Source organism: Zonotrichia leucophrys, chromosome 6, assembly GCF_028769735.1.
Source record: "Zonotrichia leucophrys gambelii isolate GWCS_2022_RI chromosome 6, RI_Zleu_2.0, whole genome shotgun sequence".
Lineage (NCBI taxonomy): Eukaryota > Metazoa > Chordata > Aves > Passeriformes > Passerellidae > Zonotrichia > Zonotrichia leucophrys.
In genome coordinates, this window is record NC_088176.1 from 13,457,442 (window position 1) to 13,481,195 (window position 23,754).

General features: G+C 41.9%; 1 protein-coding gene across 1 annotated transcript; it reads right to left on the bottom strand.

The window, feature by feature from the left end:
• Positions 1-1,189: 1,189 nt before the first annotated feature.
• OGA (O-GlcNAcase) lies at positions 1,190-23,289 on the bottom strand. Its single transcript, XM_064716283.1, has 16 exons — positions 22,760-23,289; positions 19,172-19,223; positions 18,753-18,850; positions 17,375-17,505; positions 16,571-16,742; positions 15,610-15,708; positions 15,181-15,465; positions 14,614-14,772; positions 12,989-13,599; positions 12,422-12,596; positions 8,839-8,924; positions 7,877-7,981; positions 6,209-6,294; positions 5,110-5,302; positions 4,156-4,315; positions 1,190-3,472 (listed from the first exon to the last, which is right to left on the bottom strand). Exons 1-16 carry the CDS (start codon positions 22,944-22,946, stop codon positions 3,336-3,338), a joined length of 2,736 nt encoding a protein of 911 aa, XP_064572353.1. The 5' UTR covers positions 22,947-23,289; the 3' UTR covers positions 1,190-3,335.
• Between the last annotated feature and the right edge of the window lie 465 nt (positions 23,290-23,754).

A 23,754-nucleotide genomic window follows, 5' to 3' on the forward strand; every position in this document is an offset into this window, starting at 1 on the left:
TGTGCACCATCCCGGCCCGCGGCAGCAGCAGCCCAGCACTGAGGAGAGACACAGGGCACATGCCCAGCCCCAGGGGGCTGAGGGTACGAAGAGGGGTATCGGGGGAACAGGAGGGTGACACGCATGGAAGCAGGACGGCAGCTCTTCATCTCTATCCCTTTAAGCATGGGCAAGAGCAGCGTGACCCTACACTGGGGACTGCGGCACAGGAGCGTTTGAGCACAGAAGGCAACATCCTACTTCAAAATCTACAGCAAGGAGGAGAGGGCTGGACTGGTCTTTCAAAGCAGAAAGGGAAGCAGTCTGCTTGGTGCTGCAGAGGAACAGCCAAATTAAACCCCAGTAACAACGAGCTTACATTGCCTTCTGGGGACAAACCTGGCTCTGCTCCTACCGCAGAGACCTCTGCTAGCCAGCCACTTGCTTTGCTTGAGCTGGAGTAGGTTCAAGGAAAACCTGACTGAAGGTCTGAAAAGCTGAACCAGGTCCCAGAAAGGAGCAAGTGCTTGTGCAGCAATGGTTACACAAGCACACCCATGTGTTGGCTGCCTTGCGCAGCCACTGACCCTACCTAACCCGTCTGCAGCCGCCACCCCGGGCGATGGAGGCAGGAGCATCCACTGCTGCATTATGCTCCCTTAAAGGAAAAGAGTCTGGGGCAACATCAGAGCCCAATCCCTTTTCCCAGGCCCACATGTGTTGTACAGAGACAAGCCTGTCAAAACCTCATGAAATAGGCTTTAAGAAAACAGTCACCTATGTGCCACACATTACTCGTTTTAAACATTTACTGGGCCAGGAGAAAAGTTTTCACCTTGTAACTTCCCTGCTTGGTTTGTGTGTTATCCTGTTCTCCACACTGCACAGCTTCTGAACCATCACCAGTGAGTGCACCCATGCAGCAGGTGGACAAACTCTTGTGAAATGACCTTAGGAAAAAGCTGCTTTTCATACCCCTGGCCCATCCCTTTGATTATTAGCTGTCACTCTAAGCAGGAAGCTACGTGCTTTAGGTATCTCAGTATTTATCTTCCCAAGCTTAATTTTATGGATGTACAGCTGCCAACACCAAAACCAGACACAAGTCTCTGACAGCTGATCCCAAGGGCATTAAACACTTACAGTGTGATGTAATGCACATTGCTGAACCACTTCTGGTTCTGGACCATACACAAAATACACATTTATTTACATTCACTTCTCAATTTTTATTCTATTTCTCGCATGGTCTTCAAATACAGTTTTACAGGTCTTTTTCTGCTACAGATACTGTTGATCTAAAACAGATTAATGAAAGTGGCATTCCAACCTTAATGAAAATTCATAACCATGAAAGATATGTCAACATATCACTTTACAATCCTAGAATGATGGTATTGGCCTGACATTCCATAGGCTTAGACAATTAACTTCTATAATAATAACAAATTCATAGGAAGAGAAAATGTGGCAACTCCTTAAAAGCCAAGAAATAAGGCCACAAGCATCCTATGCTGTAATGTTATGCATCCAGATGAAGTAAGTTGAGTCTGGTATCCATGAAGAAACAAAACTCTCCCACCTGGTAAATCAAGGTTATCAGCTACTCAACATGCACTCAAAGCTGTATAAAAACTAGTGGCATTCAGCTTGGACTTAATGAAATCCCACAGCACAACCCCATACCTCTCTCTAAAAATGAAATGAACTTGTTTCAACTTAAATACTTCGCTACCGCATTAAAAATCATTCACATTCTGCAGAAAAAAAAAAAAAAAAAGAAACATCTTGCACATGACTGCACCAGAAGGCCAAACACAGCATCTCCTTACAAGTTGCAGAGAGCATTACTGCAATCTTAATGCCATTCATTACAGGTTGCAAATCAACTTCTGTGCAGCTGGAGGCTTGTAAGAGCAACCAAGCTTCCTTTGTGCACCACTGAAAAAACCCCAGGAAAATTTAAACGTAAGATATAGACAGCTTATGGCAGCAGGTGGAAGAAACAAAGTACTGCAAAGTGCATACCACTGTCCAATCACCTGTCTGGGACACTGGGACTACCGCAAAATACCATTCCCATTAAAAGATCCAACTACCTGAATACCAGGTCCCATACGACACCAGTTCCAGCCCATCACCAAGCATGTCCATCCTGGGTAAAAACATTAAACTCTTGGAACATTTAAAAGTAGATAACCATTTAAATAATGTGTAAAAATGTGCTTATTGTGGCATTTCTTATAGAAAAGTTATTTGATACAAATGTGCAGGACTTGAAGACCCTGATTTAATCAAACTAGTACGAACAGGCTTTGAAACATGGTGACTCTTTCAAGGACAAATCCCAGCTGTGGGCCAGCTCTCTCTCCCTCTCACCATCTTTCATCCATAATCCCATGTGAACGTTACCAAAATTAACGGGTTCAGCAAAGCATCCTGTGAATTGCTGTTTCAGTCCCAGGAGAATGATACCCTCGAGCAGTGACAAACTGCAATCTGAAGGAAGGGTCATTGGGATCTGCTCCCCTCTCCCAAGATGGTCAGTACCTAGCCCTGGATATGAGGCACAGTAAGAAAGGTCAGTGCTGAGGACAGACTTGTTCTCGATTGTGGTTTTCGGTTTTTCAAAAGTGCCGTCTTGGACCTATACCATTTCACTTTTCAAAAGAAAAAGTTACAAAAACCAGTAAACAAAAAGTTAGTCAGCATACATCTAGGTTTATATACACTGAGATTTACAAGTTTGTCATTGAGTGACTTCTGCCACAGACCACTGCACATTTGTCCCTAACAAAACAAAAAGCTTGAACCAATGGTCATTAGAAGAGACAACGGGTCATTGCTTTATCAGCAAGCATAAAGGTAATAAAAAATAGACCTGTAACTACTTATCTTTAAAAATGCTGATTGACACAAGCAACCCCTCCATTTCTGCAACTTGCAGATTGCAACTTGCACATCCTGCTCTATGACAGAGAACAAAACCTGAATCTTTATAGGCATTCTGCCAGAGACCAATTTTCTGTTGACACTTGAACGCAGAGAACTGTCATCAACCACAGCACCGACTGAGAGGGATTCCTCTGAGAAGCTATAGCCCATGCAAGATTCCTTGGCACTTCACACAGGACCAGGAGAGGACAGGGTTTCTCTTTGTTTAACAATGTTTTCAGCAGCATTATCCCCTTCCAACAAATGACAGTCTGAATGTGTGATGGGTGATTTTCGCATAGCCCCTTTTACCAAGCTGGCTTATTGCTGGCTTTGTGCAGTTAGACCATATGAAGATCCCCACCACTACCTGCCCAGCTGTTAAGGGTCTACAGTACTGGAACAGTTCACTGTCAAGCACTTCAAAGGCTTCTTCCAAGGATAACAACATCCTTTGGAAATCCTTCCATTTTAGCAATTTCAAAACAACCCAGCTTGCTGTAAAATTCCAAGATTCTTTTATCATCTGGTCTCACTTCACAAAAAGCCCCACGGGAGCCTGAAGAAGAAAGAAAAAAACCAAAATACTGTAGGGTAAGAGTTATCATAAAAAGCACAGACATCAAATATTACTAGAGTTTCCACCAATTTTATGAGGTAAATCAGTGATCCAATTCCACATGGAGCATAGTGGCCAAGAGTTCAGATTTATGCAGCACAGCTGACCATCCCCTAAGGGAACTACACACTGCATGCATCCATCAGTCTGAACAAACTCTCTGCACACCTTTCACTGCACACAAAAATATCTGATGTTGGCTCCAAAAGCAGCATTGCAGGAAGGCACCAAGTGGCATAAAGGAAGTGTGAGTGTGAGATGCACAGTCAGGGCAGACAGCCAAGCACTTCCCACACTGAAGGTTTGGTAATTACTCACCAGTGCACACAGCCAAACTTTACAAAAAGCATCATTACCAATGCCAGCAGGAAAAATATAGACTTGTGCAGTGTTCAAGATGCAAAGATGTGTGCTCTTAGTGCCAAATTGCTCCCTCAGTCCTGCCTATCTTCTAATTTGCAGGATAATGGCTAAAATGAAAAGCTCCCTTTTTCAAGGCAGGAGCAGAAGTTAGCTGTTCAAAAGCTTTTGCAATTATTTACCCAAATCTTCCCAAGTTTGCCTCGCACCCTAGAAATGACATGTAGTTAGGAAACAAGGAATTCTAAGTGCAAGAAATTTACCATTAGCCTTTAGAGAAGAGAGCAGGCAGGCCATCATACTCTTGGCCACACTTGGATCTGTCACTTTTTTGTGGATATCAATCTTTATCAAAGATGGGAAGTTAGCAAGGAACGATTCTGGCAATACTTCTTGTTCTTCATGGAAGCTTAGCATTATTTTCTGAAAAGAATATTAGAAACAGGTATTTAATAATTATCCAGCTTTTAATTTTCATTCATCTTTATCAGGGGAGACTGCTTTGCTCATGGAGTGTACCCCCAAACCAGCAGGCTTTTCAGCTACACCTCCTGATGGCTACTTAGTTCCTCATCTGCTGAACTGCAGTCTGTACTGCCTACACAAAAACACTGGCTAGAAAAGCTTCTCAGACCATCAAAGGAGGCATGCAAAGCTCCTTCTCAGTGACCCATACTTCAAGTGAAAGAAAACACAAGCCAATACAGAACCAGCAGTTTGCACACAGATACTTATTTCTTTGCCTTTTTAATGGGCAGTTTTAGGCTGCCTTGCACCATTTACAGCTGTCACACTCCACAAACAGCTCAGATTTTCACACCAAAAACAACTGCTCTTGAATTTGTTTTCCCTACTTAAACTGGTAAGATTTTCAGATTTCTACCTGCAGCATAGGGAAACTAACACTACATTCTGCAGTAGAACAGAGCAGGAGCAATACTTGACTTTCAAAATGTAATTTTCTCCAGATGAAGGTGCTTTACATTTACTGCATGGATTACTATTCAAGTACACCTCATGGGTGTATTACAGCACACAGCTGTATCTGACTGGCAATGAATAATTTTACTGTCTCCTTCTGATACATCAGATGCTTTAATACATGCTCAAAGTCTTCAGAAAGGTGAAAAAACTGAATTCCATGTGAGCTCAAAAAAATAAAGACCCACTTTGCAAAGACTTCAGCATATAGTTCTGATCTCACAGGTTATACCAACCTCTGCTTCAGACAGCTCCTTGTCACTATTTGGTTTAGTGTATTTTTCTTGCATGAAAGGGATCCAAGACATTTTGCATTTCTTAATGAAGGGAGTTACATCAACTGTTCCCAAAGCATAGCCACATATGCCATCCTCATCTTCTAAGACAAAGCAGTAATCCAGGCTGAGGGTGAGCAGACCTCCAACTAACCTGCAGAAAGAAGATGCAAATTTAGTCAAAAGAAGGTCTGTTTGACTAAGTATGCCCTTCAGGTTCCACAGAGGAGACTCCAGAGTCAACCAAAGAAGTTGAGTCCTCCAGTCATGGAATTCGTTCCAACAAAGCACTAACTGACTGATCAGCTGTCAAAACTTAGCTATGAGCAACATCTGCACCTCAGGATTCCACTGTTTAATTCTATACACACTACTCTTCAGCTTTTGCTCTTAGTTGCTCTGCTACTATTATTTCCTTGCTTTCATAATTGCCTTTGGGTATTGTTTGATACCAGTTACACATCTTTTCTTAAGTGCCTTTCTGCCACCCAGAGCAGACTATCTAAATTAAATATCCAAGACAAAAAAAAAACAAAACCACTCAATGTAGCTAATTTTGCAGCTCATTTTTAATGCACCATTTTTTTTAAACTTCATCTATCATCACTTATCCTTTTAAAAAGTTTGTACATGTACTTCAGAAAAACTTGAAGCACTTGGCTGGGAGACTGCACCTCAAAAACTGTTAATTCTATTTTAAGAACTACAGTAGGTCATAAAAAAAGCAGAGGATAACTACAGACTATGGACACTCTCACGATATACTTTCACAAAATCTGAAATAAGACACTGTGATGCACACCTTTCAGAATACAGAGGCTTCAGCTAAATTTATTTTCTAACCGCTCACCACAGGCAACCAGCACATGAACTGAGACGTAAGTGTCAACGGTCTCTTTAAGAAACCAAAGTCCCAATTTCCCGAGAGTAAATTATTTTATCTACTCTAAATGCTCTTTGTATTCTTCCCACACACAATTCTAAAAATTCAAATGAAATACACTATCAGGACTTCATCCTTCAGAACCACCTCTGCAGGACACTTGCTGCTAATACATACTTGTCTCCAATTAAATCTGGTAAACTATGGAAGGGTTGATCAGCTCCATCAGCATACATTTCTCTGCAGATCTTATATACAGATGCCTAAGAGGAGAAAAGAGATTATTTCAACTCAGCAGTCACATTCAAAAGAGAGTATGTCATTAACAGCTGCACTGTAACCTAGTACTGACAGGCACCCAGTCACCAGAGATCAAAAGCATCCATCTATGCAAAAGGCTGGCATTCCCTCCACCTCTTCCCTGAAAGTAACTCAAAGTTGCCTTCAAAAACATGGCAGTTAAATTGGATGGCTGGGAAGGAAAGGCTGGAGGGCAACCTCCTGCTCTTGTAACAGCACCAGATTAATTCTGAGGGTCAGATACCGAAACACTCAGTGAAGACCACCACCATTGCTACAAAGTCCCTTCACAAAACCTCTGCTGCTCCACTAAGGCAACTCAACCTCTGCAAAGGACAGATACATCCTGCATGTTAAAAGGCTTTCACCTGCAACTCTTTAAAAGAGCAAATTTGAAGTAGTCACATCTTAAATAAGAAACTTCACCTTTTTTTTAAAACAAAAATGCTTTGCATTTGAGACTTTCTTCCTTTAGTTTAAGGGTAACTCCTCAGAAAAAATACTGTTTATGACTGCATGCTTGGCTGCACCTCTAATTGCTAAGATGGTTTAGAAATATCAATTCCATTTTCTACCAAAGAACAAGTCAGCTTAGGTGGAGTCCTGCACAAAGGTTTGGAAAAGGCTGCTTTACTGCTCATGAGAACAACACAGGATAGAGCTGGCCCAGAACTGGCAGGAAAAGGAGTCTTCATGTCAGCCACGTATGTCTGACTGGCTTCAAAGTTAAGACTCATTTGAAATCCTGCAAACTCAACGTAGAAACTCCTGTTTAATCTCAGTCTACCTACCAACACAAGATCTCAACCTGCATGATTCCCTACATTGTTTAAACTGCATCCATAATGAGTTGACTAACTATTGGCTGATACTTCACTATTCTCCATACCATCTAACAGGAAAGAAACTACACTACAGATCTATTCAGAAAACAGAAAAGGTAAAAAGCACTAATCAAAAATGACTAATGGAATTTTCCTGATTTTGAAGTATCAAACACTCCAAAGCAGATATGACAGCATTCTTTTGAAATCAGATCAAAAAGCTTCCAACTGTAACTAAAATGGTACGAATGGCTGAACCATGATGCCATTTTTCAGCTCCATTTTGAGATGCAGTGTCAATGTTCTGCCTATATAGCTCTGCAAATACCAGCAGGTAGCACAATAACCACTGAGTGAAACAGGCATACACACCCACCCTCTAAGCTTAATTCACTGGATGTTTCCCTGCTGCAAGAATTCTTCTACTAGCTGGACAAATTTAACTTGTCTTTCATAAATAAGGAAGGCACAGATTTAAAAGGGTGAGGGGGTGGGAGGCTGGGAATCAAGCTGTGGATGTACACGAAGTGCTGCACAGCATATTGCTGAACCAGAGGCATGTCATTGAACCTCAGTTCTCTTGTGAGCTGGCATTTGTACTTTGTGCAAGACATCAGGACATCTGCTTCATTAGGGAAAAGGGGATTCAGCAATAATCACTGCTGCCATGAAAGAAAGTGCATCACTAACAGCAAAAGTGACAAGTGTCAAAAGCAGTTACCTCATCTTTAGGGAAGTAGGGTCGTATGGTGTACACTTTGGAAGTGGGTGTTAATGGAGGTGGTTGAAAAAAGAGGTCATTTGCCCCATCAATAGGCAGCAAACGCTGTGAAAACAAAATATTTAATATAACTGTATGAACAACAAACCCCATCACACTTGGGTGTGCACTGCAGACTCCCAAAATAACATTTGCTACTTGCTACCCCAAAAGAAGGTGGGGTTGGTATGCTTTACAAATGCAAAGACCTTATTTGAATAGAAAATATCCAATTGGTGTTCTAAAATATGCAATTGAAACAGCACATTAAGAGTCTGTTAATCTTAACTGCTTTAAAAACTTTTTACCAATCATATCTACACTGTCTAAGAACACAGAATGTCAGGAGGAAAGGTTTGGTCTGAAGAGGGTTAACTGGCCAGAGGAGACGCTTTATCCCAAAAGCAATGCGCTGATTCAATTTGCTGCGCGCAGAGCACCTGTGAGGGGGGAAAAGTACAGCGCCTGAAAAATCCATGAACAAATGTGCACATGGTACAAACAGCGAGCTAGGAATACTGGCCAATCGAATTCCTCGCAGTAAAGCACAGTACGGCATCATTTCCAGAGGAACCAAAATTTGGAGGACGATCCCTTTTGCTCATGGAATTCCCATTGGCAGACAAGCATGCGCGCATTGTGCAATTGCGGGCGCAGGTAAAAATGCTGTGCGACCTGCAAAGAAACAATGTGAAATGTACAACTAAAGCCGCTGCGCTTCGCATGCGCGTGGGACAGGCAGCATCTCCTTGAGAAATTACTGTAGAAAGGGGAGGAAAATTATTTTAAACCAAGCTGTAAGGCTAATGGGCTTTGGACCAGAAAGCCTTCGGCAGACCAATCCTTCCAGACCTCTGATGTGCAACAAAAGGTTTCTCATAAAACAAAGAAAATGTCATTCAGTTGTGAAGTCATATTGATACCTGGAACTCTCCTGCTAGACCACCTCTAAAGGCCCAGGGTTCTTGGTCTCCACTTAAGAACTGTGCTGAAGATTGACTACGACACCCTGTTGAGATCAGATCCAAGCGGAGAATGTTACGAGAAGGGGGATTTCCTGGGTGTCTTACATGTCCAAAAAGCTAACATACACTTGTGGAAAAAGCTCTCTAACTGAGCTAGAATCCAGGGCTTGGGGAAGGGGAGGGGCTGTAATAATGTATCATTTATAAAGCTTTTGTGCTTATGCACTAAGTGGGGTATTTCAAATTTTTGATTGCCTGTAACAGACAGGTGAGACAATTCAGCTACACACTTCATTCTAGACCAGAAGGCACAAGAATGATGCCCTGCAGAACTATGCAGACTTTCCACCCATTTTGAACACTTTTTTTTGGGGGGGGTATTTGTGTTAGAAACATTCATTTAATCTATGAAAATCTGACATCTTGGAAGCTACGTGGCTCAATAGATACTACCATAAATTTTAGATCAAACAAATGCCATTATCACAGCCCCTGGAAAAAAAAAAGGACCTTTCTGAAGTCACATTTTAGTACTGATTGTTTCTAATCTTGTCAGAAAACTAGGACTAGCAATATATGTAAACAGTCTGGAACAGATCAGGCAGCCAGGACAGCTGTATGAAACAGCATGCTTGCAAGATTTACATAATCCAGGCCACACCTTCACAATACTGTTGGCACATTAAAAAGCTAAGTAGTGTTAACTGGAATCAATTTACACTTTAAGTAATACACCTTAGTGGCCACTACTAGCTTTGCTTTTTGTATATTGATTTTAATTTCCACAAGCATACTGGATGCACCAGGGACCCTGCTGCTCAACCAGCAGCAGCAGGCCCACTGCAGAGCTTAGCTTTAGCTTCCACTTGCTTTAGAAAAGAAGATTCCATTGGCTGTTTGATTTTTAACACTGTTCTGCCAGCAAGGCAGTGCAGCCTTCACCAAGTAAGATAAATGACAGCTCTGGAGAGACAAAAAAGCCAAGTGGTGGCTGGAGTGGAGATCTCAACTACCTGCCTAGTTTTCTGACAAGAGGAGCAGCGCAAATTCTCTTTTCCTTTTGTGGACAGCAATCTACCTCCTGTTCAAGTAACAGTCTCAGATCAGTACAGACAAGTATGTTGTGCTAGTCAGAGAGTCCCAAAGTGTGCCAAGTTTGACAATGATGCGAGTTTAGGAATATAGGTTCAATATAAACTATCCTAAGTATGGTAAATTTCAGAAACAATCCAAACACCAGAACTCAAATTTGGTTCACTCCCACATTTTAGAATTCTCACATAAGAAGAGATCCTTCCCAAAGAGATTTAGTCAAAAACTTGGAAGACAGTATCTGTCTGTCCTTTGAGACTACAACTTAACTAGCACTTCCAATAACTACAGTCAAGAGCTGTGTGAATGAAGAGCTGTATAAATGAAAATCATAGTTAATGCCTGAGTCGCTGCGCAAATGTGACTTCAGTTCATGCCTGCTGTACATCTAATCTATCTGAGCTGCCTCACAGACAAAACCTTTCCATTTTAATTAATTAATGACGACGCGCTGTGAACATCTGGCGCTGTCCATCCCATAGCAGCAGAAACTTGTGCTGAGGATTCTCCCATCTGTACACAATGGGGAAGAAGACAATAGAAGTCATTAGTAATCCATAGTACTGTACAGCCACACTAATTTAAGGGACTGAATGCTAGCTGGACTTGGGAGGAGAGGTGAAAAAAGTGAACATCCAGTGGACCATTGAGCACACCACTGTGAAAACTAACTTGTTTGGATTTGTAATGTACTTGACTTTATATAATGAGGTATTTTATCAAGGACCTTTACTCTGTATTTACACCAGTGATAAAACACAAGCTGAAGACAAAAATGGCCCCTCTCACAGAAGCACTGTTAGGATAAGATTATTAAACTGTACATATTAAAAACCTTTAATTTTTCAACTATCTAATACCAGTGTGAGTACTGGAACAGAACAGTGCCAAAGTTAACAGAGTTGGTGTTCACTGAGTTGGCTTGTGCTGTGAACCACTCCAAATATTTTATGCACTTAGAGACTTGAACCTAACTTTTCAGGGACACTGAAAACAATTTCAGCTGAATTTAGTACAGTCTGAAAATTCTGAAATGCAGTCTGCATTGGGCCCTTGATGTTTTCAAAGACTACAAAAACCACTGTTCCCTTTATAGAGCTTTGGCCTAGAGTTGTAAGCAGATTATCAAGAAGAGAGCATTTTGTCTAGCTAAATGTCAACATACAGCAAGGACAGTAAAGTTGGAGGAGATGTGTCACACTTAAAAATGCACAAACTAAGGCTTTAAAAACAGCATGAAGTTGTTCAAGAAATGTTAACATACTACAATGCTGCTGAGTTTTCCTCTCCCACTTGGTTTTCTTCTCTGTGCTTTGCAGAAGGCAATCTTAAAAGCTCTCTTCTTTATCAACTATGAGTTTAGAGATCAGATATTTAATAAGCACAAAACTCAGGAATCTGTTGGACATAGACCAAGTTGATGATTTAATAGGTCTCCTCTGTCCCTGTTTAAATCTGTCAGTATTTAAGAATATAATTTAAAGACAATCCAAACACTAGGATTAGACCAAGGTTGTGTAATGGTTAGCCACTGTGAGGTTTGTGACAGCTACAGAAAGTGTGACTTGAAACCATCAGCTTTGCTGTCTGCTGTGTATATCAAGCAACTCCACAGCATATTCCTTACAGTTGGATTGAAACCTGAAAGTGAAATGAGGTGACTAGAATTACCCAGGCCATGCTGGTGCTATTTGCCAACTTAGGATCTCCCCAAAAATCTTTCAGGAAAAAAAACCAACAAAACAAAACGAAGAAGAAAGTGCCACACATTAAAAAAAAACCAAAACTGTTTCAAGATCATTTTAAGTCTCAGACTAAATCTGTCCAGAGAGCTCCACAATTTCCATCCATTACCAAAAACTAAAATATAGATTCAAAAAAATTTTAAAAATCAGCAATTTGGGAAGTGTTTAAAGGAAATGATTTTGCACCAGAATAGCCTTATGCTAAAGCTCGCATGCGCACAGGGGCTGGGAGGATCACCTTCCTCATGGCCAGGCCCATTGAAAGGTCTGTTGAAGACAGCAATGATGTTATCAAGACAGAGCAAACAGCAGATGGCTGAGGTGATCACATTTCGTAGTGTCATTTCCAATCAAAGATCGGGGCACCCAAGGAGTTACATGGCATAGTCCAGTGTGCATTCAGTCAAGAGTAAGTTAAAGTCAACACTTACGTGTCAGATGAGATTCAAGTTTCATTAGCCCAAGAAGAAAATCAAGGTCTCCAATCTTAAGCATCCAGCAGACTTCACTTTTAATAGCAAAGCAAACTCACTGCAAGCGTTGCTTCAAATAGCAAGACAGGAAAACCTTTAAAACAGGGTCAAAGTAGACCCTCTGTCCAAGAAAACACATTCACCTAATCCTTCAGTTTTCCCCGTGGGCTAATTAAAAACACACATAAAAAATAATCTATCTGGGATTATAATGGCTCCCAATGCACCTACCTAACCACTGCACAAAAGATTTCACCATTGACATAATACTCTTGATATCCCAGACGTAGGAGTACATGTCATAAAGGATTGTCCTGTTGGCACAATTGGAGAGGCGAGTGAACATGCCCATCACCAAGCTGCACATCTCTTCAAACTTGGCTGCTCGGTTACGCCATTCTTCTATCTATGAGAAAGATCCACAAGATCAAACACAGGCTCCTAGGTGAGTGAGTGGTACTCTAAATACGGAGAAAAACTACACAATTCACTACTTCTTTTTACCAGGAGGGACTATCACACCACAAATGACTCACAGATAGTCTCTATGGCTGTTAGAAGTGAGGCCAGTAGAGAACAATGGTCAAATGCAGATACTAGGCTGCCTTCACAGCTGCTTGGCACTACAGGGCTTAAAACAGTAGATTCCACTGGAGGAGTGAAAATTACTGTGACCTGTGCTTCATTATACACTACCCTTCAGGTCCTACTAAGTAGAACACCAGTCTCTATTACAGACAACAGATAAAATTGCTTGGAATTTTGACATAAAAGGAGAGAAACAAGATTTGCACTCACTTTTTCAGCATCCTTTCCTTTGCAATTTACGCTGACAACACTGCTGTTTGCTCTAAGCCACTGGAATTCCCTCAGCATCTGTGCACCTTTGGGTCCATGTTCATAAGGAAGGTAAAACAAATCAGCAAGAAGCTGTAAGTCCTCTAAAGTCACTGGTTCTACTGCGTAAAGAGGCTTTTCATTCGGCCCAGGCACAAAATGTTCTTTGTTAATTTGCTCATCAGTCTGCATAGGTGCAATGTCACTACCAGAGTCCTCCTGCATAGACATCTCTGGAGACTTTGACTCAACTATACTCTCCTTATCTGTATCCATTGGCTTCAGCTCCTCTGCCATCTTGGCTTCAGCAATATCTGTCAGTATCTGGTTTGCATTCTTGTCTGCATCATCTTGTTTCTCCACCACCATGTCCATTGGCTCCTCATCAGATTGCTTCTTCTCCTCCTCCTTGGCCAAGGCTGGTGAGTCACTGCTCAGCGCCGCACCCTGGCTCATGATGGGCTCCTGGTACACCGTGGTAACCACTGTTGCTGCATTTAGAGAGGATGGTGCCACCAGTGGCCCTACATCCCCTACAGAGGTTTTAGCACCACTGTGGGCCACTTGCCTACCTGAGAATAAAAAGAAACAAGTTTAGTTTTCAGTACCTGCCAACTAACATTCAAATCAGCAACTACTGCAAGTGATGGATGATTTTGTTACCACAGCATCCCATCAGCACAGCTTCCTTTTGGTACTTTGCCTGTTCACTTCTGTCAATGTAACTCTAACTATTGACTTTGAGCTTTGCAAGTTTCCTTTTCACATAATTGGTAAGAAAAGACAGGATGAAGAAAAAGTTAGGAAAATTATTGAACATTTATTTTTAACCATGCCATCAGAATAAAAAGCTCTCCAAGTAACTATTTTTCCCTCCGCATCAAACAACTTGGTAAAGCTGTATTTGAATATAAAGGACAGCTCATAATAAAAGCTTAATATGATAAGCTGATGTTTAAATATTTCAAATTCAAAACTGTCTTTAACCTGGGGAAAATTGAGACATTCAAAACCTCACCAGATACAATCTTGGACAACATGCTCTAACTCACCCTCCCTGACCAAGGTCATTAGACTCAAGATATATCCCAAGCTCCCACTGTACAAAAAAAGGCGAACAGTGCCAGAAGGAACTCAGCTGATTTATCCAGACAAACTTAGGAAAGTAAAACTATCTTAAAACAACTGGAAGAACACAGAGTCTTCAGGATCAGGACTAGTTTTTACAACAATCTAACAACACTTTAAAAAAAATAAAATCCCAACTGTACTTCCTATTCTCTCAGGTTCCACTGAAGCCTTGTAAGAACTGGCACTAGCAAGATCTGGACCCTTCTACCAGAAATGCCAAAAGATAATGTATCAAGATCACTTCTGTTGATCAGTCAGATCATTACAAGCACACTACAGAACATCCAGCATTCTTACTTTTTAATTAAGGTTCCCCAGTTACTAAGGCAGAAAATATTTCCAACAGAAGTGTATGAATTGCCAGGACCTGTAAAATATCTTTAATCTAAACACAAATACTGAACATCTAACACCATTTTTCTACCAGCCTTAGAATGATACCAAATCATACTCACTGCTGTATTGCTGAGGCACTCCAAATTCCTGTAACCATTCCGTTAAGGCCAATTTCAGGGCCATTTGTGGGCTGTAGAGAACATCTGTTTCAATATCTTCATCACTCCCCTCATTTTCCAATTTAATCTGGATTGAAACCGTGCTGTCTTCAGTATCAGCTACAGAGACAAATTTTAAAAGTTATCATGTTAGTTTAATTTAAAATAACAAGGCATTCAGTAACTCAGGGGCATTCAGGGTATCTTCTGATGTGAACTGCTTCTATTCCAATGAAATCATCTCCATGGACACATTTCAAACTTGGGCATTAAACCTGCTTTCCAATAGCATTAATTACATAACCAGACTAAGAAATTCTTTGATACCATGTGCTACAGATATGCCCCAGGAAGTCAGTAAAGCAAGATCATTATCTTTCAGGCAATTGCCATTTACTCATGGAACAGAAAAGGCTAGGTGACATAAGAAAAAGTTGGTGAGGAAGAGAGAAAATCATTAAAACTACAGAGAATTGGTATGATTTACATGGTTAAGCAGAGATCCAGCAAACAGTTACACATACTTACTCATCACCACATCTTTTCTCACTCCATTCATGTTAGACTTGTACCAGGTTGCAAGTGTGTGAATGGCAACATAATTGGCTTCAAATTCACAGTTTGGATTGGTCAGAACACCCTTGAGTCGAGGGATGAGCTCAGTTGACCGACCCTTGTAAGGCCCAAGAAAAAGCCTCTTCTGATCATAATCATTAGCATGAATGTTATCCCAGATAACTGGGGCTCTCCTGATGATCTTAGAAACTTCTTCAATGGATTCTACCGGAATGTCTTTGGATACAACTTTCGGACCTAAGCAGGAAAGAGGATGGTCAGAGGGCTTTGCATATACTCCAAGATTCAACCCCCAAGTAGCTGGACAGTTTATTTTACAAAATACTTATGAGAAAATACTTAACACCAGCAAAATAAAAGAAACAAGCTATCAATCTTTACCTGTCCATAACACTTCAATTCCAGGGAGCAGTTTTTCTCCTACAGTCCGTAAATACGGAGACTGGGCAACATTTGGATAACAGAAAGTTCCACAGTACTCTGCACAGGAAAAGACAATGTCACTGTCATTAGAAGGATGCCCATGTGTGACAACATACCCAACTGTCCCACAAATACATTGAGAGAATACCACCCTTGGAAATGAAAAACATTTATAAAATTAATCCAGTAAGGCCCGAAAGTTTAAAGTATAAATATAAAGGACATTATGAATGATATTCTGCATAAATATCAGAAACAAATGGTAGTGAATTATTTTAATTTGTTCAAATGTCAAAATTAGGAAAAAGTTAATCAGTCCTTAAGTACAAGGCCTGTTACAGCAGATAGTATCCAAGAGAATGAGAAAACCCCAATACTCATTACAAAGTGCAAATATCTAAAAACTGTAACACTGGAACACATCTCTAAAGCTAAGGTCTGCAACAGAACCACAGTGTAAGAGGATAAACTAAAAATAATTTTTGATAAAAAAAGCAACTCGGTGACTAGTGAAGTGAGCAATCTTATTAAAAATAGGAACCAGTGACAGCCATAAGCACAGACTACCTCTACTTTAAAAAAATCTTAGAAACTAACAACCTGCTAATTCAAGAAGCAAAGATTTCAGTTCAAGTTAGGAAAAAATAAATTTTCCATTAGCCTAATTCTCAGTTCAAGCTTCCTGAATTGTTCTGTCAAGCTGCCTTATTTGCTTGGCATTGAACCTTTCAGAGATTTATAAATTTGGAAAAATCTTTGCATACATCTGAATAATCAAACTTTTCTTTGTAAATCAATTTCTTTAATCAACCCCAAAATACTCCATAAGGCAGTTATTAAATGTTAAACCAGGTTTTCAAACAGTAAGGTAACAGTCCCCCTCCTTTAAGGCTCAATTAAAATATTCTGCTTGTTTTACCTGTAGGACAGAAAAGGAATGTGTCTGGTTCTCCTAGATATTGATATATTTCATTTGTGATTGAGACTTGAGCATGAGCAAAAGAACTGAAAACTTCTTTGTCTGCTGCACACATGTTGTGATCAATATCATCAAACAGCAGTGCAAAAGATCTGCAGCCAAACTGAGAAACCTAATATAAGAGACAAGAGTAAAATGTTTAATTTGTTAATTATTATTGTTTCTTTTAATCAAACTGTAGGACTTTTAGATCTAACCTTAGAGACAGCTACAGGAACAGGGATATAGCTCTATTCACAATGAATGCCTGCCTCTGACCCATAGCTCTGCTTCTCTCAAAGATTAGATCTTTAAAGACATGCAATCTGTTCCAGTTTTAACCACCCAAAGCTGATCTCACAGGATGGACAGCTGGGAAAAAAGCTAATTCTGTAACAGCTCTTGGACAAAGGAGAGGAGCCAGGAGAACAAAGATGTGCATGTCAGGTCTGCAAAGGCATTTACTGTGGGCTAGAGTTCTTGCTTTAGCAGTGCATCTTGGCTTCAAGACTCCGAAATACTCTCTAGACAAAAATCGCCTTCAGCATCCAATGCAAGATGAGAACTTTTTTTAAAATCAAAGTTATCACTGGCTACTTTTGCAATGCAACTTGAACACATCCACTGGAATCATTCAGAGACACCCAAACTAACACCAGTGCTGAAAAGGTTCAAGGAGCTGGTGAAAAGCTGCAAGAGTGAGCAGGAACTGGAGCTTCCAAATTAAGCAGCACTGGAAGTGTGCTAAGCTTGTGTCATCCTTACCTGGTCCAGCTTACGCTTCAATGTGGACACCTCTTTGGGATTGGAGAAAGTGATGTCAAGTCCAGGTGAGATTGCATAGATGAATTCTATTTCATGTTCTCGTGCAGCTGATATTAGAGTCATTAGCTGCTCTGGAAATCAAATTAAAATATTTCAGAAGGACTCAATTAAAAAAATTTCTCAAGCATCATCTAAAGTGTATTATAAAGTGCAGATACTCTTCTATCATAATTAGAAAAATAAATTGCTGGAATTTCTTGAAACTAACATAGCAAAGAACATCAAATTATTTGGAAGATTTTTCAGCAATTATGCCAAAAGGAATACAACAACTGTCCTTGTATTCTCATTTTCCATATTAAAATTTTTATAAATATTTTAAAAGTTTTCTTTATCTCAATGCTGTGAGACAAATATGGCTATAGTCTGTTTCCACAGTACATACATCAACAGTTCTAGAATTATTACTCACTTTTCCCACACATACTAACAATTTATTGCAGTAATATCACCCCATGTGACAGAGGTTCACACACCACTCATATGACTGAAGCTTGGGCACATGAAAAAGTGGGGTGTAACATCACCACGTTACTACTTCATGTGCAGAAGTAGTTTCCTTAAGAAACAAACTTGCAATTGAATCTTTCATAGAATGAATAAATGTTTTTTATAATATTAATAGAATAAATATTTTTAGCATATTTAATCATCTCTGCTGTTATTAGACATTACCTTGCAGTATCCTATATTTTTCTGCATTGATCCAAAGAGGCCTCCAAGAAGGATTATTTAATTTCAAGAGAGTCTAATTTTTCCCCTCATCCAAGGAAAACTATAATCCCTTCAGTCTAATAAACCATCATAAATCCCATAAATGACATAGGTGGATAAAACAACTCACACTAGCATGAACAGATCTTTTATGTTCTGACTAATTGGTCAAGAGCTGTTTTTCTAACAGGTACTCTTTTCATTGAGACAAGGATTTAATGAATCACATCAAAGGACATGCTGTTTGCTCATCAATCTTTTTTTCCTTTCCTAAAGCAAATAATTTCTACTACAAAAAATGTTCAAAAGACATTCAAGAGCCAGAGGAATAAGTCTAAGCAACCTTTTCTGTGACAAAATATAAATCCTGTAAGATAAAGCCTTAAAAGCAGTTTCAGAAATCATCTGCAGTCATAGTTAAAAGAAGTAAATGCATGCTTGTTCCAAAGCTCCCATAAACACACCTGCAGGGTATTAAACAGAGGCTTTCAGTCACCTTTGGGAATGGCTACTGTGATTAAACACACACAAGCATACATAGCAATAACCAATTCATTCAGAAATCTGCTTCTAGAAAGCACAGAGGAGAAATAAAGGCAATTACCTGCTTCCTCCACTGAGTACATTTCTCGCCAAAACATCCTGTGCTTGTAGTCATCCTTTGGAGCATACAGGTAGGTATTCAGTCCCCACTTCTGAAGCCTAAAAACACAGGAAAAAAGCCTTCCAATAGCCTACAAATTCAGGAATTCTGGATTTTACTTCATGTTATTCTTTTACTCAATCTGCTTTTTTTTTCTTCGCTGAACATTGTGTTATTTTATTAAGTCACAATAACTTTAAGCACAAATTATATTGGACGAATTTGGTATATGCAAGATAAAAAGGTGAATACAAATCCCAAGAATACAGATACTAGGCAGAAAGTTGCTCTAGGTTAGAACAACAATTCTTTCCAGACTTAAGTGGAAGTTTATGATTACATTCCGGAGGAATGTGCTGCAGTAAGAGGAAACGACTTGCCTTCTAAAAAGTTCTTTCCTCTGCTCCATCACCCAAGGTCTTCCATAAAATCCTATGGGCAACAAGATTAGAATTATCCAGTTAGATTATGCCTGCTTCATGAAACTTTGTATTACAACTCACCATTTTCTTCCTCTTTTTGCTACATTTGTCAAAAAGCTTCCCAAAGCAGAAAGGGAAAGAAAAATAGTTGGCATGACTAAAGTGTTATAACCTAAAATTATCTAAATTTTAAATGCAATTATAACTTGTTTTATCTCTTATGATCTAAGGTCTTATCATTTTGGCCACTGAAGCAATTAATTTTCAGAATGCAAACTGTGTTCCTGAGCATATGCCCTTGACAAGTCAAGTCAGCATTTTTATAGCAGCAGACTGAACAGTTATAACCTAATTAAACTACCACACCAGACACCTACAAAACAGATATGACTTTAAGGTGAACACTGAAAACACTTGAAAATATTTACCAGCTCAAAAATGCTTAACTGGTGGTACAGACTAGGATTTATATAAGCAGAATATATAAACACATATTGCAGAAGTTGATGTGTAATTAAAAAAAATGTGCAAGTGAGTCAACAAAATGCTTGGGATTTTATTTCTTTTCTGTTTAATAGGATCTTTGTGAAAATTAAGTTGCAAAGTGATATTCTACTTTATCATTTCCACATTTTACAAGCTAATACTATGTCTGTGAATAATCATATATAAAAGCATCTACCCAAGTGATTGTAGAGTGTATTGAAAGTCATACAATTCCATGGATATTGCAACTGCTTCTGGCTTTAAATCTAATCTTTCCATTCTAGAAACAATACTTGTTTAAAGCACTCTCAATGCCCTCTCAGTCAAGCCAACTCACTTAGACCTACGTGCAAACAGTTCAACCACAAGTGGGCACTTCAAAACAAAGCTTCAGCTGGCAGCCCCTGCAAAGACCAGAGACTAAAATAACATGAAATTTAATAAGCTCTTCCTTTCAAACAGCACGGCCACTCAGTGATGGATGATACTACTAACACACAAAGCTCACAAGTCCCCATACAACACCAGTTCAAAAGGTAAACTGTATCTTCATTTCCAAAGGTATTCACCCTCGTAAATCTGTAAATATTCAGTCTTATTGAGGACACATTCACTATTCTACCTTCAAAAACTCCAAACTGGTGCAACTGAAGACATTTTCTATATATTGTATTTCAGTTACATGCTAAGTGTACAATGCTCTTTTAAGAAGCTTAAAACAAGAGGCTCAAGTTTAAGAATTATTCTCTCTAAGAGTGATCTCAAACTGCCTGGCACCACAACGTGGCAAAACTGAGCAGCTACTCCTCCTCACAACTGCCCAGTGCAACAGGGAACAACAAGAGAGAGCTGGGAGGCCTGAAAACCTCCCAGTTTACCTCACCCAGAAGGAATTTCTTATTTTCACTACAGTTTCCAAACTCTGACTGATGCTGCGCTGAAGAAACTCAGGAACTCACAAAAGAAGTGAAATCCTTTGAAACCTAAAGAATTTCCCCTATGCCTCATAACTTCTTCATGACACTTTTGCTTTATTTATAATACTACTGTTTCAGACCTACAAGCCTAAAGCAGAGCACAGCCTACTATTAAAGAACAAAAAAGAAAATCAGTTATCAAAAACGAATTAAATAAGGCTGAGCAGAACTGGCTAATCTGCAGCAATACTTTTCCATCTGTCACATTTCTTAGGTTACTACTGTCATCAGCCAAGCACAATTCTTGGATCTTTCTCTCTAACTAAAAAAATCGACCTAGTTTTGTATTACTCCCTCAGGACTGTGTGTCAGGTTAATACAAAGTCAAGAGATTAAGCCAAAATACCTCATCCCATTACCACGCTCTCCATCACTAAAAGTCAGGACATCCTAGAGGCAGTGCACCAAAGCTTTGCATTCAGCAATCTCTTAGACCTTGTTACTGGGCAAAACAGTGAGTTTGGGAAGTGGCACACACTCTTCACACTCTTAGAGTGCACATCCAGTGTTTGGCCAATTGCCCTGTGCCATTTCTACCAAGATCCAAATTCTCCATCTCAGCACTCTCTCCTCACCATACCTTAGTCTGTGTTAGCCACTACTTTATATTTAAGTATTTATCTACACTTCTGAAGTTAATTCCTGTTTTTCTCTTAACTCTAGAATTCCCTTGAGTCACTAATGAGACAGATGTTTTCACTCACTACCATTTACCTCCTTCACCACAAGTTTTTCTGTTGGTGGTGGTTTTTTGTTTGCCTTTTTTCTCAACACTCCCCTATTTCTTTTCTCCCATACACATATTATTGTCAGACTGGTAACTCCTAACCAGTGTTTGACAGCTTCTTCAGGCAGAGGCCATTTTCTTGCTTTGTTTTGTGCACAGTACACTCAGGAACACCTGCAACAAAATATATGCTGAGGCAACCAACGATGTAACTAACACGACAAGAAAATTTATTATGGTATTCTCAGTGGTTCCAACAGAAACCTGGATGAACAAGAAACGTTCCAGGTGTATCAGCAGGAACATGAGAAAACATGTTGCTACAATCTGTGTTTTTCTTCACTGTTATGTGTCTCCCAAGCCCTTGATTTGGTATCTACCTTCACAGAATGAAAGCCATTAGCAGAAGAAAGGAGGCATTTTTCTCCACACTGATTGTATTCAAGCACTACCAATTCACCTCTCATGGTCATATTTACAGAACCTGAACGATTTTTTAAAAAGATACAAACAGAAAACAGTCTGCAAAGCAGTGCAGATACTGACTTTGATAAACTGCCTGTTCCCCTCTCCATTCCATCTGCTAATAATTTTGTTTTCCTATTGGAAAATCATTATTGGTGCAGGAAATAAACAATTTAAAACCAACCGTTATACTGGGAATAAACCATTTTTCCTGCTGAGTTTTAACCACCTACCTTAACTGACCTCTCAGAAATGCATTACTGAGAACTACAAAAAGTCCCTTTACTCTGCAGTTCAAGAACAATTTAAACATTTTAATGGTGCAACTACACTACAAGACAGAGGATTATTCTTCAAGTAAAATGATACTATGAAATATGTTAGAGAACAAGGTGCATTTAATATTAATTACTGAGCAGAAGTCCACGGAATCACCTATTTCCTACTCGGGACTGAATGTGAGCCTCTGGAGCGCAGGAAGAGCACGCACAGCCGAGATAGCCGAGAGAGCTCTGCTCTCCCACTTCCCCCTTTGGACACGTAGGAGCAAGCGAGGCGCAGCACGGCCTCAGCCTCCCGGAGGAACCACGGGCGCGCTGGGTCCCGGCCTGCCCTCGCCCCGCCGCACAGCTGCCATCAAAGGGCGCTCCCCGCTCCGCCACCAGCCCCGGGGGCAGAAGCCCCGCCCGGGAGCCGCGGCTCCTCCCCACCCTGGCGGAGTCCCGGCCAAGAGCCGCACGCCACCTCCCCGCCGAGCGGGCTCCTCCGGGCGGGGGAGGAGACGGCAAAGCGAAGCCAGCTGGGACCAGCCCACCCCTCGTCTCCCGCGGATACCGAACCCCCCCCCGTACGCCCTGGCTCCCAGGGGAGACCCCCTCTGAAAGCTCTCACCTTCGACGACTCCGCAGAGGAAGCGGCGGGAGCCCAGCGCGGTCTCCGTCTCGGTGTCGGTCTCCTCGCCCCCCGGGACCGGCCCTGCCGCGGCGCCCGGCGGCTCTAAGGGGGCGCCGGGCACCCCGGCCGGGTTGGGACTGCCTTGGGGCTCCTCCAGCGCCGCCTGCCCCTCCTTCTGCACCATCCTGCCGCCCGCCGCCAGCGCCGCCGCTCGCTGGGCCGGGCCGAGCCGAGCCGGGTCCCTGCCGTCCCCGCTCCGCGGCCCCTTTGTCTCCGCCGCTCCGGGGCCGCCGCCGCCGCTTCCTGTTTACGGGGCGCTGCGCCTGCGCGGGGAACCGGCCCCAACCGGTCCGCGCCGCTCCGCCCGCAGCCGCCCCGCTCCGCGGGACCGCCGCGGGGGCAGGGGAAGCGTGTGCCTCGGCGGGAAGGGAGCGAGGGACGCGGGCGGCCGGGACGGCGCCGGTGGAACGGGAACAACGGGCTCGGTCGCGGGAGGCTCCTCAGGGAATGAGGCGGGCGGGCGGCGCGCGCAGTCTGCGCAGGCGCGGGGCGCGGGAGGGCGCGCACTGCGCGTGCTCGGCGGGGCCGGCAGCGGGAGGGGCAAGGCCGCGGCCCCCTCAGGGCGCTTGCGCGAGGCGGCAGCGCGCACCCACTGCGCACGCGCGAAGGGCCGCAGGGACGGTGGGGGAAGCGGCGGTGGGGTAGCACGCATGCGCACTGGGGTTTGTGTAGGGAAGCGGCGCGGAGGGGGGAAAGAGGGCGGGGAGGGAAGTGTTTACCTCCGCTCTGCGCCTGCGCCTCGCGGCGCAGCGCCCCGGCGGGAGTGCGCCTGCGCGGGAGCGGAGGGCGCGCGGGCTCCCGTGAGACGTGCCCTACTTCTCGCGCTGCCGCGCAAGCGCAGCAGGGCCCGCCGGGGACAGCGAGCGGCTGAGGTGGGACAGCTGCGACCCGCACGGCACGGCACGGCAGATGGCACGCCTGGAGGTGTGTCC

Excerpts from the sequence above, each read along its gene's own strand:
- OGA (XM_064716283.1), bottom strand. The coding sequence starts at position 22,946 with ATGGTGCAGAAGGAGGGGCAGGCGGCGCTGGAGGAGCCCCAAGGCAGT. Across the intron at positions 15,709-16,570 it reads ATTCCTTTTCTGTCCTACAG|AGTACTGTGGAACTTTCTGT; the intron begins GTAAAACAAGCA and ends TTTCCTGTGCAG. Across the intron at positions 15,466-15,609 it reads AATTGAAGTGTTATGGACAG|GTCCGAAAGTTGTATCCAAA; the intron begins GTAAAGATTGAT and ends TTTCCTGCTTAG.